The sequence below is a fragment of the Pyrus communis genome, chromosome 1, assembly GCF_963583255.1.
Source record: "Pyrus communis chromosome 1, drPyrComm1.1, whole genome shotgun sequence".
Classification (NCBI taxonomy): Eukaryota; Viridiplantae; Streptophyta; class Magnoliopsida; order Rosales; family Rosaceae; genus Pyrus; species Pyrus communis.
In genome coordinates, this window is record NC_084803.1 from 3,354,768 (window position 1) to 3,374,206 (window position 19,439).

Sequence of the window (19,439 nt, forward strand, 5' to 3'; positions counted from 1 at the left end):
GCTAAATTAAAGAACAAAACCTCGAGGGCTACCAATACAAAAAGCATCGTACAACACCTACTTAGCAGGATAGGGAGAGGGACAAACCCACACAACTCAACTTGTGTGTCTCCTTGTGTTTGTTTTACGGATGCTAAAAAGAAAAAATAAACTTCACAATAGATGTGTTGAAAACTTGAAATGTCACATGAGGAATTTTAGGAGCACCAAACTTTATGGTGTAAAATTATATGTAATTCAGTAGGTTAAGAGTATTTATTTCTACACATTTAATCAGATGCCTTTCTTCTACGTAGTCAACTTTCCATTCCTTGTCCTGTGTGGACTCTCGCTTCATCAAGGTTGACTTTCCATCAACTAACATCGATTGTATATATCTCAATTAAATGAAAGAAATGAAATGCTAAGGAGACTCTCAAATCGAGACTCTCTATGAATTCTATTGTGCAAAAAACATGAGATGTCAGAGAGATTATAGAGAGTCCTACTTAATAGAGTCTCCTTAGCATTTCTCATAAACGAAAATAGGTTGAATAAGTGATTGCAAAAATCAATCAGTGAGGCTCAAAGGTTATTTCCTTGCATCTCAGTACAAAGAGAAAATAGGTTGATTAATGATTGGAAAAGTCAATTAGTGAAGCTCAAAAGGCTATTTCCTTGCATCTCAGTACGACCAACTTTTACTTTTGCATGTAAGATCTGAGCTTAATCTTGACCGCATGAATCATTATGCTTGATGGTTGTAGTTAATTGAAGTGTTTTTTTTTTACAAGCAATAATCCACTCTAACTTTATCTAAACTACGGGAAGGGAGATTCAAACTTGGCTGCAAAGTGGTCTGCATTAGGCCTCGAATTTTGATTGAAGTTGTTTGTGTTTCCGTTCATGTAAGGTAGAGAGCTTAATCGATTCTTGTACAACTATTATTTACAGTAATTAACATTTAATTAGCTGATTTATTCATTCTGTAATGGTTCATGTTGTTATGTGATCCATTATTATGCTTGATGGGTCTGATAAAATAAGTTTAATAATTGCTAGGTCGATAAGCTTCATAAACTTGGGACTTTGCAGAGCCAAAATTTGAAGCATTTGATCATACATTTGAAAATTCAGGCTCAGCCTCTTTGATGGATAGAAATCGCGAAACAGTGCGGATTAGTGAGCTCGATGCTGCAGCAATTCAGAAAGTCTGTAGGAGTCACCGGATCAGACGTAACCTTTCGGATTCTGTGGATCTGGTTGAGGAACTATGGTTGGTTTGTACCATAAAAGTTCGAATTTTTTCTGTGGTGCACAATTAATTAATCGTTTGTTATTTTATTGTATTTGTGCAACAGTGGTAGGTGCAATGACTTAGGCGTTGCAGCTCTGGAACGAAGCTCAGAGTCCTTAAATATTGAGAAGCAGGAAACTGCTGTGTCACGGTGGCAAGCGGGCTAGGACAAGGGCTGCCAAGGTACTTTGTTGATATGAACAAGATTTCTGAGATATGCTCGACGCAGATTTCCAATTTAAGAGCAAAACTTTTGTTGTGTTTGTAGATAGGGAAGGGTTTGAGCAAGGATGACAGGGCTCAGAAACTAGCTCTGCAACTCTGGCTTGAAGCTGTGAATCTGTGTGCTTCTAATTCAAATCTCTTTAGCTCATCTATTAAATTCGTAGGTTTGGTTCTTGTATTGTGCAAACCTGTTAGAGTTACTTAAGAAACTGAAAATTAATGAACATGCCGTACTTCATTACTCCATTTTGTTAACAGATTGATCCACGTCATCGGTATGGACGCAATTTGCACTACTACTACGACCACTGGTTTGGGACCAGCAGCACCTAGCCTTTCTTCTACTGGTAAGTATGCGTGTGATATGCTTGAGGAAAATCTTTTTCCATGATACATTTTTAGTAACATTAGCTTATTCTTATATTAACTTTATTCTTTCGTCACCCGAACTGAAGGTTGGATGTTGGTGATGGTAAGGACATAGATCTGAAGCAGTGCCCGAGGGATCTTCTACGACGGGAGTGCATCATATATCTTGGACCAGTAAGGACACTGGACGCATTACCTCAATGATCATGTTAAATTTCCTACACAAACATAATTGCAAGCTAAAGTAGGCCTGCCTTGGGTAAGAATTAGATTCATTTTCGATTGCAGAAAGAGCGGGAGGCGTTTGAAGTGATTGTGGAGAATGGGAAACTTGTGCACAGCAAACTGGGATGCTTGTTAGTACAGATGAAGGGTCAAAGTGGATTTTTCTTTTCAGCCCATCAAGAAGTTTATACGTGGGGAAGAAAAAGAAGGGTATTTTTAAGCACTCAAGTTTCCTATCCGGAGGGGCTGTAACAGCAGCTGGAAGACTAGTTGCCCACAACGGGGTTCTTGAAGTATGCATTATGTTTTACTCAAACACTGGTTTTAATTCCTTTTTCAGTTCATTTTTTTGAGCTATGTCTCGACATCGTTTTGATTATACAGGCTATATGGCCACACACTACTTGCTATCGCCCGTCTGAAGATAGTAAAGAATTCCTTAGCTTCTTGAGGGACACCAAGTAGACCTAACCAATGTCAAATCATCAGACCTCATTAGCTACGGGGATCAGGCGCACCAATTATACAACCGAACCATTATAGAATCACCAAAGCTCACACTAGACAGCCATGTAAGTTGTCTACCAGTCCCTTCACCACGAACAAGCCCAAAGATCTGGCCTTTTTCGTGCATCAAGTTTATATTATACTTGATGTATTTCTATTCTCTTTTGTAGGTTATATCAGGAGAGTGGACCTTTTTAATCACCGGCCTCTGCCTAGAGATTTTGTCGATTTCTTTTGATCAAGCTGCCTCCCCAAGTAAGCCCCAATATGCACTATTTGGTATGATATTGGCTGTTGCAGCTCTACTCATTTGCATCTGGGAGCTCGTTTACAAGGGTAAAAAGGAAGGAGTTGTATTGCGGCGGTGGGGAAAGTACTTGTGGTGGTTTTATTATCCGCATTCCACCCAGCTTTTTGAAACTCTTCCAGATTTTTATGGATTAATTGGTAGCACTTTGCAGTGTTTTTGCTCGACGATTCAATATGTTTGGTTCTCTCATCATGCTGACAATCCCATCAAAGTTTCCCTTTGGCCTGCAATATTTCTTGTATGCTGGGTGCCAAAAGGTTAGCTGAGAATCAAAATGAGAGCAATGGACGCAGAGATTAGACAAGGACTAATTGTGATTGAGCGAGCAGATTAAAAAGGTTCCTGATGGTTGAACCTATGACTCTACGAGTAAACATGGGCATTCAAGTTATAACGCCAATTCGTCTCAGTTATGTGATGGCTTGTACGTTGATTCTTATGCATGCTACTTTTAGTTTGTAGTATAATTAGTTTTGCTTCAAATTTACGGCAAAATGATGATAGCGGTCTGTAATTATACAAACTTATGTTGCAGCTTTTACCTTATACATAGATTTGACGTGATTAATCTTTGCTGATAATTTAATCTGCAAAACATTCCGGGATCTCGAAACTTTCTTTGATTGTAACATTTAGATTTTCTGGTTAAACCTTGTTGTTGTACTGTTAGGTACAGTAGCACACTGGAAGGACAGATTTATTCCACCGGAGTTATAACGGGCTTGTTTTTTGTCAATTCTGGACTGAGAGTGTGTGCGCGTGTGTATTCAATCAAATTTCTACTTGTCCAATCAAAGAATGCTGACCAAAACAATGACTCTTTTGCATCATTGGGATTGATGTTTTAGAAGGCAAAGGCGTAAAAGAGGTGTTTCATGAATAGCCCCGTCTAGACGAAAGCCTTGAGACGTGAGGTGCCTCACAGAACTTATGATTTTTAGTATATATTGTATATAATTACTTTTTCTTGTTGACCAATCACATTTTTAAGTAAAAAATAATATAAGGTTACAAGATGTTTTTATAAAGGGAAAATTTTTTAAATGTCATATGAACTTGTATACATTTTCAATTTGTCATATAAACTAAAATTTTAAGTAATTTGTCATATCAACTTTCCCAAATCATTAATTTGTCATCTCACCCTAACTCTGTTATGTTTTTCATCCAGTATAAGTCATGTGCAGGGTTATTTCAGTCATTTTAGCATTTTTCACAAGTTTTTTTTTGCTTTTCCTTAGTACAAACACTTAAATTTTGTTTTAGTGGGTATTCACAAAGATCGGTGTGAACAAAATCTCTGAGAACAAGTATAGCATAGTAGCAGCCTCTTTTGTGGCTTTAGAAAACCTAGAGTTTTTTGTGGAATACAACTGAATAAAAGGGAAGTAAAGTGTTAGAATGACCCAAACACCCTAAACACAAGTCATGTGTAAGACACATGTCGCACTAGGGGTGGGTAAATGGGTCCTGGTGTGATACCTCATCCTTAATTTAGCTTTTTTGTAGTATTATATGGTGTGATTTTACCAAAATGCCCTTGTGGCAAGAATGTTAACTTTTGTTGACCACTTCGTCAAAATGTGCATGACTAATTTTCTTAGTTTATTCTTATCGTACTCATCGACATGAACGCATGGGCGCGAACGGATTTGAATTTGGAGTTATCACGAAGATTTTATGTTACAAAACGTCGAACGTTTTTCGAATATTTCGTGTTTCGTCTTTAGTGACCTTAATATGTGAGCCAGTGGGACCCACTTTGGATCTTTGTCCCCTTTTCCTTCCCCCTACCCATGAGTCCCCCTTCCTTCTATTATTTCTGAAAATATCTCCCCCTCTCTCTCTAAGCTCTCTTTCATTTCTCTTCTCTCTCTCTCTCTCTCTCTAACCTTCTCTCTCCGGGAAGGCAACACACAAACAACAACAACACTCCAACCACCGTCCAAACCAAGAGCACCACGAGCTTCGTCTCATCCTCACGAGCCCAGAACACCCAAACTCACCTCGAACTTCCTTCCGGATCGTTAGGATCCAAATTCAAGTCGGGCCGCAACCTTTCAGGCCAATTTTCGGGCAAACTATGGAGAGTTAGCCATCAAGAAAGATACCATTCTCTTCATCTCGTTGAAAAGTATGATTTTCGTTTTTGAATCACTCAATTTCGTTGAGTATTGACAAAGTTATGAACGTTTAAAGTTTACCTAGAAATCCGACGAGTTCCCCAGTTTTTCTGCTAATCAGTCACTTTTCAAGCCATTTTCCGGCCATCTCTAGAAACCATTGAGCTTCCAAATGGGTACAATCTTATTCTCCATTTTCTAGCTTCGTTTTGATATATTATGGGTTGAATTTGGTTAGGAAACAAAGAAGTTACGAAACTTTGAAAATTGCCCAAATTTTCGACCAAAAACCTCGTTTCCGGCGATCAGGTTGACCAGTCAACGTTGACTTTTTCAAGTTTCGCCGAGGACCTCTCCTAGACTAATTATGACGACCTGATTCCAAATCCGCGCTTCGTTTTCCCAAATTTAATCATTTTAGTAGAGTTTTATTAAATGGTCCCTTTATGTGCTTAGGTGCGTTTGTTAGTGGCATTTCCGTCCTACCTAGTTCAAACAGCTATTTGGCAACAGAGTATCTGTGAGTGGACCCTTTCCAAAATGCTTGTTTTAACTACTAGAAATGCATACATGAAAAACATGATTTTATGACTACGTTTTATGAAAGTTTATGAGTTATCAGATTTACACTTTATGAAATATCATGCTTTATCAAATTTACGCTTATTAAGATATTTATGAATATGATTTATGATATGATGTTTGAGCTATTGGGCTCCGATGAGATATATTTTGAAATGATTATGTTCACAATTTTATGTGCTTACTTAGTGGATATTCATACATATGTGCCTTCGGGCGGAAGATATTTATATATGCCTTCGGGCGGCGATGTAGGGCCTCCAGGCAAATGATATTTATATATGCCTTCGTACGAGCAATGTAGGGCCTACGGGCGGAAGATTTATATATGCCTTCAGGTGGGCGATGTAGGGCATTCGGGGCAATTGTGATACCACTACTAAGCACACTTCATATGATATAAGTTTTATGATAGGTTTTATGGCATGCTAGGGTTTTCGGAAAAACCTATTACTACTTATGCGATATGAGTTTTCTAAACTGAGGGTTAGTATGTTGAAGAATAACTGTTTTAGCATTACGTATATATAAACTTAGTCCACTCATGTTTTGTTTTGCTCCCCCTCAAGACCTAGGAACGAGGCATACAACCCAAGCTACGAGGCATTCACATGTTAGTGAATTTGTGTCATCCTCTTTGCGTAGGACATCTCTTGTAATAACACCTTCTAAGATTCCTTCCGTTTGTACTTCGAATTAGTAGTATGCTCTAAACAGGTCATGTATTATCATTTTTAAATTGTTGGCAGTTGAATATTCTCCTTTGGTCCAGTGATCTGTACCTTATTACTATTATTTTTTGTTAAGGTTTGTATTTGCATATTATATCGTGTGGTTACGTGCGAAAATTATATGCATGTTTTATATGTTCTCTGTATATGCATTCATTAAATAGCTTGCGTCACCCTCGGGTGTCGGCCAGCACGTGGCCATCTCGTTGTCATTCGGACATAGGGATCGAGGCACGTCACCTGGACTCGCGGGTCGGGGTGGATTTATGCAGTTCGAGCTGGGTACGAGGCGAGTCCAAAAAATCAAAACATAAAATGGGTCGAGGCGGGACGAGTCCATGTAATTACCGGGGCAAGGCGGATAATAGATTTTGAGGAAACGGGCCCCCGGCCCGGACCATTTCCTAAGTCCTGACTTGTTTCTTCTAATTCCATCTTGAACAATGCACAACTCTTGCACATCGAAAAGTGTAGCTGAACTTGTAAAGTTAAAATATTAATATTATATGAAATCACCAAGACAGATGCTTGGTGTATAAGAAGCGACATCTGCTATTTTTCGTTGGAAAGTGAGAGAGTTAATGTCTTTTCACATCTGCTAGCTTGAGTTGGGAAGAGAGAAAGTTAATCTCTCCAAAAGAACCATTGGTTGAAGAAAAGTGGTTAATAACTTGATACTATCTTCAACCATGTGGTTGAAGAAGAGACTGGGTCATTGGCACCTGTGGCAGAGAGGCTCCGGAAGTGGCGAGCCACCAGATATTGGAGTCGTGGACCTTGGTATCGCAATTCCAGCACGATATCACTTAGTCTGATTTGCAGAAGATCCTAGTGGAAAGTCGGCAGAGCTCACAGATCTTCATCTCTCTCTTGATTGCAAAGGATGGAGAGTTAGCCTTCAGACGTTGTGGAAGACGACCTCAACGAGGGTCATCTCATGGCTCCCACATGTGCTTGACAAAACAAAAAATGTACTTGGACCCGTGGAACAGGCTCGAATCGGCCCGTTGGAAACAGGCCGGGTTAGGTTTGGTTTCGAATTTAGAAATCTCTGAACTCAACTCGGCCCACCCGTTTCATTTTGAACTGGTTCCAGTTTGATTCCTTCAAATTTGGGCTCGGTCCAGCCCGTGCCCACCCCTATGTCGTACATGATTTGTATTGGATAGAAAACTTAACAGAGTTAAGGTAAGATAACAAATTAATGACTTCAGAAATTTGGTATGACAAATTGCTTAAAATTTTAGTTTATATGACAAATTAAAAATTGTGTACAAGTTCATATGACATTTCAAAATTTTCCCTTTTATAAAAAAGAAATGTTATTAACATCTAAAAAAATCTCATTCTGCACTCTTATTACAAAGATGTTTTATTTTTAGTCTCTTGAAATCTATAAAATAATATTTTTGAGGAAAATCTAATAAAAAAGAATATGATGGGAGAATATATTGGAGAATAAGCTGAACACTTGGGAAATATGTTGGACAACTAGTGAATAATTGTGTCAGTTTAGAGAGGAAAAAAAAACGAAAAATCCATCAAAAAAATAATAAAGAAAACGAAAAATCAGCAAAAGAAAACACTCCAAAAGATGCAGTCTTCTTCAAGACTTCATCATCTTTTCAAAGTGCTCTGCAACTAAAACTTTCAGATTTTAAGTGAAAAAATTCTAGATTCTGACAACTTTTAAACAAAAAAAAAAAAGCCTAATCAATCGTCTTAGGCACGCCTCAGTTGCCTTGGCGTGCCTCGAACACGTCTAGGCAAGTTTTCACCTACTCCCACTAGACAAAGGCAGTTTAACCTGTCTCGCCTTTGAAGTCGCACAGGCACACCTCAAGACGGGTTTTTAAAACACCGATTGGGGTTGTAGATTATATATTCTATAAAAAGGGACTTCAATTATCATGGAAAGTTTGGATGTTGACCTTGCAGTCTCACAACCAATTTCTCAACCAAATTCTAGGGGACATTCTTTCAGTGTCCATACGCATATGCAAGAATGTACAATCTTTATAGTAAAATGAAGTAGGGTTTATTAATTCTTTTGTAAATAGAACAGTTTCTGATTATCAAAAGTTGTTTCGTCATGTCGCGTTTGGCAGAATTAAAGTGTTCTTGGATTCTTTCCACGTGCTGCCCAAAGTCAATCAGTCAAGCTCAAGACGAGTGAACCAAGTTATAAACGCGTAAACAATATAATTATCAATCATGCAATCGACGTAATTTGACTGGTAAATCTTGTCCAATTTCTTCGATCTTTGTCTTCAACTTCCTTGAAGCTAGTGGTCAATGGAGCGGGGATTCTGAAGGTATTTTGGGTTATTGATTTGCATGTAAGATTGATCTTAATCTTGATCGTAATATTAATTACCATTTAGTTACCTTATCTCAATCTCTAATTCTCTTGTAGCTATGCGGTCCATTATGCTTGATGGGTTGTAAGTGTTTCTGTGATGCCTTATTTTGACAAGGCAATATTTTAAACTGCTCTAATCTTAAGGGCAGGAGGATTTGAACCTGAATGCAAGGAGACGGGGATTTAGTCTATTGATCAACTGTCCTAATTCACATCTACGTGTTGCCTTGATACCTAGCAAGCATGAACTGAAATGTGTGGTGCTGGACTGATAAGAGCAGGTTCAATCATTATTGAGTCACAGGCCAAAATGCTTCAATGATTGCAAAAGTTATGGATTGAGATACTGAAGACACAACCTTTTTGGTTGAATGGGCATCACAGAAACAGTTATGGCGAATTCCATGAGCTTTGAAAGAAGAGAAGGAAGAGACCATTCAGAAACTAATAGCAGCTCCAATGGCTCTGATAAAGTTTACATAGAAAGGTCAACAAACTTCAAAAATTGGGTGTCCACAGAACCGAAAATTGAAGCATCTGATTCAATTTTTGAGAGTCCTGATTTAACCTCTTCGATCGGTAGAAATGGAGAAGTAGTGCAGATAAACAAGCCTACAATTTTGTTTCTTGAGCGCAATGCGGCGGCTACTAAGATTCAGAAAGTTTACAGGACGTACAGGACTAGACGTACCAATGCTGCGGCAACTAGGATTCAGAAGGTTTATAAGAGTTACAGGACTAGACGAAACTTCGCAGATTGCGCTGTTGTAGTTGAGGAACTATGGTTTGTAACTTTGTACCTTAAAATACTATGTTAGATTTTTGTTACACTTTTGTTCTTTGCTGTTTGATTGATCTTTGTGTTTTTATGATTATTCAAGGGTTGTACTTGTAGGTTGAAGGCCATGGACCTCGGAGCACGGAAACGAAGCTTAGAGGCCTTGGACATTGAGAAACACGAAACTATTGAGTCACTGCGGGCACGAACTAGGGCAAGGGCTTCTGGCCAGGTAATTTGGTGATAAGATTCAGAGTACTGAGAAGCATTTTATATATGCAAAACTTCAAATTTACATTAACTTTTGTGTGTAGGCTGACAAACTAGAGCTGCTGCACTGGCTTGAATCTGTGAGTCTATTTTCCTCCAATTCAATTCCGTTTAGTTCTCTGATTCGCACTTTCGTTGTTTTTATCCAAGAATCATTTTACTAGAAATGCAGACTACAAAATCGAAAGCTGTAATACAATGCAAACAAAGAAATATTACATAAGCAATTCATGCATTTTAAGTTGTTACTCGGTAGACATTCGTTGGACGATTCCCATATTGCAAACTGGATGATGTTACTTTGGAAAACTGAAATCAATGAACTTACCATGCTTCATCGCTTGATCTTTTCCCAGATTGATCCACGCCATCGGTATGGGCACAATTTAGAGTTCTACTACGGTGTCTGGTGTGATTGCGACAGCAAGCAACCTTTCTTCTACTGGTAAGTATGGCCGAGAAAAATCTTCTTCCAGGATACTGTTATTTCTCGAACATTAGCGCTCACTTTGTTGCCCTCCCTGGAACTGAAGGTTGGATATTGGTGATGGTAAAAACATAAATCTCAGTAAGTGTCCGAGGACCGATCTACAACGTCAGTGCATCAGCAATCTTGGACAACGTCAGCACAGCAGATATCTTGTACCAGTAAGGCCTTTTTCTAGTGCATTGAGTTTATGTTTTTGTGTATATTTCTTGTTAGATATCTTTAGAATTTAATCAACACGATACTAATTTGTTTTGCAGACTATTTCAGCAGAGTGGATATTTCTAGTCACTGGCCTCTGCCTAGAGATTTTGTCGATTGCTTTTGATCAGGCCGCCTCCCCAAGTAAGCCTCGATATGCACTATTTGGTATGACATTGGCTATTGCAGTTCTACTCATTTGCATATGGGAGCTCATTTACAAGGGTAAAAAGGAAGGAGTTGTGTTGCGGCGGTGGGGAAAGCTGTGGTGGTTTTATTATCCACGTTCCGCCCAGACTTTTGGAACTCTTCCGGACTTTTATGGATTGATTGGTAGCACTTCGCAGTGTATTTGCTCGACGGTTCAATATGTTTGCTTCTCTCATCATGCTGACAATCCCATCAAAGTATCCCTTTGGCCTGCCATCTTTCTTGTATGCTTGGGTGCAAAAAAATTAGTCGAGAAACGAAATGAGACCCATGGACACAAGGATTAGATGACAAAGTCTTATTGCAATCAAGTAGACTAAGCAAGGACGACATTGATCAAATCAGAAGTATATATATATCAAATTCATCACTTGTGTAACATGTTGTGTTATTGAGCAAATAAGGATACGTAACCTCAAGAATATCCAGACAGAAACAAGAATTAATAAGAAATTTGTATTTCTGTATCATTCTTTAACCTCCAAATGCACATGGCTTCTTTGTTTTAGTGAAGGCTTTTGACTATCCACAGTGAAAGACTTGCCCCATTGGCCGTTCTACAGTCTCTTGTTGATGGAGGTATTCGTAAATCATCGGTTTGAGGAAGAAAGATACGTTGATCTTCAGAGCAAGAGCTGATGCTCTGAGAGAGAGAGAGAGTTGAGATAGATGCTGAGTCTGACTGTTGTAGACATGGAGCTGAGGGCCAATCAGAGAAGCTGGTCGAGGCAAGTGTTGAGACACAGCAGACATTACTGGTGGATAATTTACAGGAAAGCATTCCAAGTCTTGAAAGGCATTCCTCCTCACTGGTTGAAGAAGAAATTTCCCCGTATTCGGAAAGGGATATGGTAAATTTTTACATTATATACTCGAGATAGTAATTGTAACTACCAACGGAAGACAATTTCAAATAATTCACTAGCTTCTTGCAGGATCACCAAGAAGACCTAACCAATGTCAAGGTAATTAACTCAAGTTTACACTCAACCCCGTTACACATATCCAATTTTAGCATGCGTAAAAAATTAAATTAAAATCGACACTTGTACGAAATAAAGTTGCAGCTCAACTGGTGAAAGAGAGTTTAATCCTACCACCAAACTCTTGTAAGTGGACAAGCGGGATTGGGCCACGTATTGAGAGTGTGAGGGACTACCCATCAGAGCTACAATCGCGACCCTAGAACAAGCTCCAGACAAGTGTTGCACCAAGTCAAATCCCTTCACAAAGTCCAGGCTCAAACTGTCGGCTCGCACCTAGACTGCCCCAACTACTTTTTCCATCCTCGTGAAAACAGGGGAAAATCTGCACACTTTTCTTAAAGCTTGTATGTCACTTTTCTTTAAAATTAATGTGTTTTAAGTTGAAATTCTCATTTTTTTTTTAACATAAATTAGTAGATAAAATTATTTATAATTAAATAAAGTAGAAATTCTTTTGAGGGAAAAATATGTAGGAGCACCGTATGGACTAAATACTTTAATATTATATGTGCATCTCGTACTTTTAATTTGATTACGAGCCTTCCTAATGTTTTTTAAAAATGATCCATTTATTCTCTAATGTCAAATATGTGAGAGTTCGTTTTGTCCTAACATAGAATGTGATTAATTTGACAGGTTGTAAAGCTTTAAAAATTTGAGACGACTCTAAACCAAATTGAGGTTCGAGCCACAAATTGACATAAAGTCATACAGTAAGGGCAGAAAGTCATACACTACGGGAGAGTTATCCGCTTGCTGTGGCATATGCCAATCACTTCATGGGGCTAAAGGCCTAGGCCTTTATACTGTACCGACAGCTATTCACGACTCTGGCAAGCTCTCCTCTTGCACTGCAGGATCACAATGGACTCAGGGCGTTGCTCCCCGTATACCGTTGTACTAAACATTTTCGTCTAGTGTAGCCTAGATTCCGTCTAGTGTTGCTTAGGCTGCGTCTATGCATTAAGCGACTAGTCACTGATCGGATTAATTCTTAGATGTTTAAAAATTTTTAAAAAAGAACCATCTAGGTGCTCGTTTAGCCCATCCAAATCCCGTTTAGGCATCCACATAGGTTGCGACTCTCACTTAGACAGAAAATAAATAACCTTCATTTTTTTCATTTTATTTATTTTAATAAATTGTAAGATAATTATTAAATATTTAGATGAACACATCTTATAGCCTTGTTCCTTATGTTTTCATTATATTCTAATACTTTATAATCTATATGTCATTCTATTTTACAGTTTATGTATCACAATAAAATTATGTATTCTTTAAGTATAAGTGACTTATTTATATGGCATATAATAGATTTACTTAAATATACCTAGGCCCTGCCTAAGCCTCGATTAGCTACCTAGACGCTAGACCCCAACCCGCCGTCTGACTAGAGCCTATCGCCTTTTAGAACCTTACCACATACTTCTTTTTATCTCTCACACATCCTTCTTAATTTTTAATTGTCAGATTAACAAAATTGAAGAAGATTAAATAACATAAATTAACTAGTGTGGTAAAAGAAAAAATGAGTTTGTGGATAGAACTGCTTCGGATTACAAAAATGTCTTCCAATCCAATTCTTTGACATTGAGAATAAATCTTATATTGATGAAAAAATGAATCTTACATGGGCTTATTATTAAGTTAATTTACTTTTTATATTGTCAATTAATTTTATAATGAAACATCAACTTCTTTCATTTCATTTGACACCCCTAAATCTCGTATCCATTCAATGTACAATATCAATGGCATCTCCTTAGCTTATGATTGGTAAAGAGTCTCTCTTATATATCCTGAAAAATTTCTTCTTTGATGATCGAGGTGTCGAATTGTTCGTACTAAAAATAGAATTGTTCATACTATATAAAGGACCAACAACTTTTATAAAGGCGGGTGGTTGGCTTGACTGCAAAGAAACGCCAAAACATTCATATCTACAGGGCATGTAAACAGCAGAGAATGAGCTAAATCCAAGTCCCTTTTCTTTTTCTTTAACGGAAACATGTGTGGTCACAGAAATGACAACCGTGCTCATCCAATTTGCCTTAGTTTTAATTATTTGGTCTCGCTCCAAGACGTTGAGATTGGGATTATGATTTTGCAGTACTACACTGCAAAATTATTGATTTTTAATTCTTCGTCTCTTTGAGTTTTTTGTTGTATCTGAAATTGTTACTGTGTAGTTTTGATCTTTATTGGGAAAAGAGGATTTTCTTCCCTCCTAATTTCTCACATCTTTCATTCCTTCCTATTTGAACGGTTACGATTAAACCACGTCAATATTTTATATTAATTTTTATATAGAGATAATAAAACGAAAAAATATAATGTGAGAGAAGGGAAGGGAAAGAAATAAGAATAGGAGGGAGAATATTAGTCTTGATTGGGAGGTCATGTTCTTTATTTTATTTTGAATCTTCTATTTGCTCCCTTCATGAAAGACATGTCTTTTTTCTCAAAAGAATACTCGAAGACCTGTAAATGGAAGTTGTTTTCTTGACAAAAAGCTAGTAGCCGCAAGGAAATATATACAAATGGTTTAACAATTAAGAAACGTTAGACAGAAAATAATACGTATGAAAACTTTAGTTTAATATCTTTTTGTCAATATTTGTTTACAAAATTTGTAATCGATTCTACTAATGCGTATTTCTCAAGCTAACTAGTAAATGAAATGCATAGAGGCCCTTGTTTTTGTGGATGGACCCAAATATAGTATACGTATGTGTATTACCCATATATAGATAAAGGATTTAATCTAACCATCATGGAAAGTGACACCTCCGTCATTGAAAACACAATAACGAGAAAAGATTTAATCAAAAGCAGCCGCAGATTTCATGACAAACCAAGAATTGTTTTAACTTTTTCAAGAATATTTCTACCACCGTTGTTTATTGGCTTGGCCCGGTTGTCTTTCTTGAGATAGCTAGAAAGGAGGAGTATACTAGTTTTTTTTATATTAAACTAATGCGAGATATTTAAACTCGAGTGTATAGAATAAAGCCTATTTATTTTAACTAATATGATTACGCTGAACATTCTGGGAATTAAAAACCCAAAGGTGAAAATATCCTGATAAAATAGTACAGTCTACTAGTGGAAACATTATCAACCACGTGCAACCCCATCTTTCTATAATATATGTTCTTGTACAATCTTTCTGTTTGAAGCCTCCTTGCAAATACAACCAACTTTGATATTTCAAAACAGTTATGCAGCAAGCGGCTCTGCTTAGTATATATAAGCAGAGAGTAAGAGGAAGTGGGCTAGCTTCTGATTTCTGGACGGCCTTTGGTTTTTGGGTTTGCATGTAAGAAACAGCTTCGTCTTGAGTATCTTCCTGTATTTCATTTTTCGCACTTCCGCTTCCTGCTTCTGTATCTCTCCCCTTGTTTCTGTCTCTTAATTTTCTTTTATTTGCTCATTTCATAAAAGAAACGGAGGGAGAAAATAGAAAGCGAAAATCACTTCCCTTTTCATTATGCTTGATTGGGGTTGCGCTTCCAATTTTGGATATGCATGCTTTCTATTTAAGTGCTTTTTCCAGTTGGGTTTTTGTGCAGGTTCAATAACTTTTGAGTATTAAAATTGATGGTTCTCTCTCTTTCTCTAGTCTTATCAGCGTGGAATGAGATACTAATATTAACCACAAGTTTTTTGGTTCAAATGGGCACCAAACAAGGGGAGCTAGAAGACTTGGGAAAAGGGTTAGAAAGGTCAATAAGCTTCAATTATTGGGAATTTACACAATCAAAACTTGAAGCATCTCATCATTCAAAGGGTAGCAATCATGAGACATTGAAGATAAAGAAACCTACTATTTTGCTTCCTGAACCCGTTACGTTGTCTACTGACTCCACTCCGCTGCCGAGCGAGCTCGATGCCGCGGCAACCAAGGTCCAGAAAGTGTACAAGAGTTACAGGACTAGAAGAAACCTTGCAGATTGTGCTGTTTTGGTTGAGGAACTATGGTTCGCAACTCTACCACTATACCTTAATATACTGTGTTGTATTTTTTCTTTTGTTACACTTTTGTTGCTTGGTGCTCCAATCAATCTTCTTTTTCTTCTTTCATGTGTTTGTTTAATTTTTGAAGGTGGCAGGCTTTGGATTTTGCAGCTCTGAACCGAAGCTCAGTTTCCTTCTACAACATTGAGAAACACGAAAGTGCCGAATCGCGGTGGTCAAGGGCTAGGACAAGGGCTGCCAAGGTACAAATTTTGGTGATATATATGAATCAGATTACTGATGAAATGTGTTTTATGGAGAAATAAAAATTAACAGAAAATGTTTGTAGGTAGGGAAGGGTTTGTGCAAGGACGAAAGGGCTCAGAAACTAGCTCTGCAGCACTGGCTTGAAGCTGTGAGCCTATCTATCTACTTCTCATTCAACTTTGTTCATCAGCACTGTTCCAAGAATCCAAACTTATAATAGTCAGGCTGTTGACTTTTTTACCATCAAAACCAAACCAAACCGCCCAATACGATTTGAATCAACCGGTTATTCATGCAATTCGGCCGGTTTGGTGCCCACCCCTAACTTAAGCAAACATGCGTACATTGCACAGTGTAAATGAGATACATAAGATATTGGGTAGGAAGCAGGTGGCTAGAAGCAGGTGGCTACCGACACACATGACCGGGATCACGGGTCTGTTGTGTGGGACATAATAGTCATTCATTGGAAAATATTTTTTTTTTTTTTTTTTTGGTTACGTTTGAAAAGGGAATCGAACGTTTGACCTAATACTCCAAACTCATTTCCTCTCATTTATCCGATCACACTCAGGCTAACCGTGATGGATTTTTCGTCGAAGAATTGAGAAACTAAAAATCAATGAACTCACCATGCTTCATTCTTTTCTCAGATTGATCCCCGCCATCGGTACGGACACAATCTGCAGTTTTACCACGATGTGTGGTCTAATAGCAAGAGCACCCAACCTTTCTTCTACTGGTAAGTTTGCCTCATCTGAGGAAAACCTTTTTCCCATGACACAGTTTTATATAAGATCACCTTTTACTTTTACCACCATTTAGTCATTTACCACTAACTCTATCCGACTAACCGTTTCTTTTTACCTCCTCCCCTGCGACATGAAGGCTGGATGTTGGTGATGGCAAAGACACCAACCTCAACAAGTGCCCAAGAAGTCCTTTGCAACGGCAGTGCATCCAATATCTTGGGCCTGTAAGGACTTACATTTGCATACTCATATACTGTGATTACTACAAATTAAAGCATTAGTTCTTCTTTGAACACGACGTCTGTTCTTTAAAAAAGAACGGATTGTCAATATCGTGTCGATAATTGACAAATATCTTGTCAATAGCAAAATATATCCATACAATCAGTACACCAACAAAATTCGTCAGCGGCGTTTTTATTTATTTATTTTGTATCGCAGAAAGAAAGGGTGGCATATGAAGTGATCGTGGAGAATGGAAAGCTTGTGCACAGGCAAAGCGGAATGCTTGTTGACACAGTTGAAGGGTCAAAGTGGATTTTTGTTCTCAGCACATCAAGAGCGTTATATGTAGGGCAAAAGAAGAAAGGAACTTTTCAGCACTCAAGCTTTCTTTCTGGAGGGGCCACAACTGCAGCAGGTAGATTAGTCGCTCACAATGGGGTTCTTGAGGTACATATTTATGATCGTTTGATAACTATTTTGTTTAGTTTGATACCTTGTTTGGTATTGTTTTCAACAAAAAAATTAAAACCTCAAAATCAAAACGAAAAGTTAAGTTTTTAAAATTTGGTTTTCAATTTTTATTTTATATTTATAAAACTAAAATAATTATCATTCGACTCTTTAATTCCTTTAAAATATAATGTTCGACACTGAGCTAATATCTGCTTGTCTTTTAACTTGTTCAAGGCTATTTGGCCATACAGTGGTCACTACCTCCCAACTGAGGACAATTTCAAGGAATTCATTATCTTCCTGAAGGAGCACCAAGTGGACTTAACAACCGTCAAGGTAAAAATACCGAATCGACATTCATTCTTTATTATAGAACAAATTGATAAATATGATATTGATAAAGTGTAAGTGTCTTTGTCGCCAACAAAACATAACGATAATGTTGTCGATACGTTCTAAAAAATACTCATGACGTCATGCAGGAAGAATTTCCTATACAAAAATGGCTAATTTGTTCCCTCTTTTCCTTCTTGTGGTATTTTAAAGATGTGTGCAACCGATGATGACAAAGCATCATTCAAAGTTCCTTATGAGGAATCCAGTCCAGAGATTAATGCTGACAATCCTGATGGGCCTAAAATCAACGGCTCCAATGGCTCCATTCCCACAGATCATCAACACGAGAGTGTGGGACCCAACATAGCCAATGCAGAAGGACCAGTATTTGACCTGTCCAGGCGTTTGTCTTGCAAGTGGGCAAGTGGGCTTGGGGCACGTATTGGGTGTGTGAAGGACTATCCAGTGAACCTACAGTTCAAAGCACTTGAACAAGTCAACCTTTCACCAAAAGTCACACTGAGCCGGCGTGGAAGCTGTGCTCCAATCCCTTCACCGAGACCAAGCCCCAAGATCCGGGTCTCTCCTAGACTTGCCTACATGGGACTCCCTATCCCGACGGTATTGGTTCGCGCTAATTCCGCCATGTGAGTTAAGGTGTAATCGGTTGTATACAATCAGTTGCTCAAAAAAATTTCTCGAGTCAAATAACTTCATACTCGCGTATGTACCGATCATATGGCATGAAGTTCGACCTTAAACACGTAACTATCCGTCTCGTCTACAAGTTGAATTTGGCTGAGACTACGGCTTAGGAAAAAAAGTTGGTGAATCAGATGCTACGGTGACATTCGAGACCAATATCGCATTTTGAATTCCTATCCCAATTCCCACATGAACCTAAGTTTGTTATTCTTTCATTGTTTTTTCTTTTATGCATTTTGAATCCCAATATCACTAGGCTTTTTTTTTTCTTTTTCACTAAGGTGGTGTTATGTAGAAGCAGCTGTAACTATACTCACTTGTCTACATTTGTTGTCCTTAAAGAGAGATTTTTTAGTATCCGAAACACGAGCCGATACACGTGTGTCATAATATAAACAAAGAAACACTTAAGAATATATCATGTTTACTTATATTATGACAAATAGATATAGTAAATCGATACAACACTTCATTTTGACATTAGAAATCAATATTGTCACGTGATAACGATGTTTCCTGTCATTATATATTTATGAATATTGTGAAAACAGATTCCTCATCTCTCTTTCTCTGAGTTTTATGCAGAAGACATGATGATTCAATGACAAACTCAGCTACCCGCTTATTTATTTGGACACAGAAGACAAAAAATTAGGTAGATGATCATACTAACTCCATCTCCATGTATTTATTCCAAAACACAAAAATCAGAAATTAATTCCCAAAAAATAAGAAGGAATTGTTTAAAAAATTTAAAACAGAAAAGAAGGAATCCAATGTGGAATTTCTTGTTGAAGAACAAGAAAGAACCTTTTTCCTGAAAGTTGATTAATTTATTCAGAAAATTAGGAAAAGATTTGGAAATGCGAAATCTTGGTAGGAAGGAAGCAGAGACAAAGGTGTCGAACATCGATGTCAACCTCTGACAAAAACATAAATGGTCCGGTCCGGCCCGGTCAGGTTCGGTTGGTATTTGTTTGGTAATCTCGAAATCGAAGTTGAACAGTCAAATGAATATCAAAAAGCACTTTTCTTTAATAGTAATGCTAGGAAAAATTAATTTTATCAACTAAATTACGTGTAAGTTGATAATTGTATT

The 19,439-nt window shown here is 37.8% G+C and overlaps 2 protein-coding genes and 1 pseudogene across 2 annotated transcripts; all 3 read left to right on the top strand.

Moving 5' to 3' along the window:
• The first annotated feature begins 1,130 nt into the window (after positions 1 to 1,130).
• LOC137711490 (IQ domain-containing protein IQM1-like) lies at positions 1,131 to 3,174 on the top strand (annotated as a pseudogene).
• A 5,626-nt stretch (positions 3,175 to 8,800) lies between these two features.
• Positions 8,801 to 11,126, top strand: LOC137746712 (IQ domain-containing protein IQM4-like). Its single transcript, XM_068486718.1, has 6 exons — positions 8,801 to 9,494; positions 9,606 to 9,720; positions 9,803 to 9,838; positions 10,115 to 10,203; positions 10,292 to 10,406; positions 10,506 to 11,126. Exons 1-6 carry the CDS (start codon positions 9,082 to 9,084, stop codon positions 10,941 to 10,943), a joined length of 1,206 nt encoding a protein of 401 aa, XP_068342819.1. The 5' UTR covers positions 8,801 to 9,081; the 3' UTR covers positions 10,944 to 11,126.
• A 3,809-nt stretch (positions 11,127 to 14,935) lies between these two features.
• On the top strand, positions 14,936 to 18,464 carry LOC137746691 (IQ domain-containing protein IQM1-like). The gene is made up of 8 exons (XM_068486704.1): positions 14,936 to 15,625; positions 15,751 to 15,865; positions 15,952 to 16,017; positions 16,523 to 16,611; positions 16,758 to 16,845; positions 17,063 to 17,293; positions 17,534 to 17,635; positions 17,846 to 18,464. The coding sequence occupies exons 1-8, from the start codon at positions 15,246 to 15,248 to the stop codon at positions 18,284 to 18,286; spliced, it is 1,512 nt and encodes a 503-aa protein (XP_068342805.1). The 5' UTR covers positions 14,936 to 15,245; the 3' UTR covers positions 18,287 to 18,464.
• The last annotated feature ends 975 nt before the right edge of the window (positions 18,465 to 19,439 follow it).

Bases quoted from the DNA above. Each gene is read 5' to 3' on its own strand.
- LOC137746712 (XM_068486718.1), top strand. From the start codon at position 9,082: ATGGGCATCACAGAAACAGTTATGGCGAATTCCATGAGCTTTGAAAGA. The intron at 9,721-9,802 runs GTAATTTGGTGA...TTTTGTGTGTAG, and splicing joins GGGCAAGGGCTTCTGGCCAG to GCTGACAAACTAGAGCTGCT. The intron at 10,407-10,505 runs GTAAGGCCTTTT...TTTGTTTTGCAG, and splicing joins ACAGCAGATATCTTGTACCA to ACTATTTCAGCAGAGTGGAT.
- LOC137746691 (XM_068486704.1), top strand. From the start codon at position 15,246: ATGGTTCTCTCTCTTTCTCTAGTCTTATCAGCGTGGAATGAGATACTA. The intron at 16,612-16,757 runs GTAAGTTTGCCT...TGCGACATGAAG, and splicing joins ACCCAACCTTTCTTCTACTG to GCTGGATGTTGGTGATGGCA. The intron at 16,846-17,062 runs GTAAGGACTTAC...TTTGTATCGCAG, and splicing joins GCATCCAATATCTTGGGCCT to AAAGAAAGGGTGGCATATGA.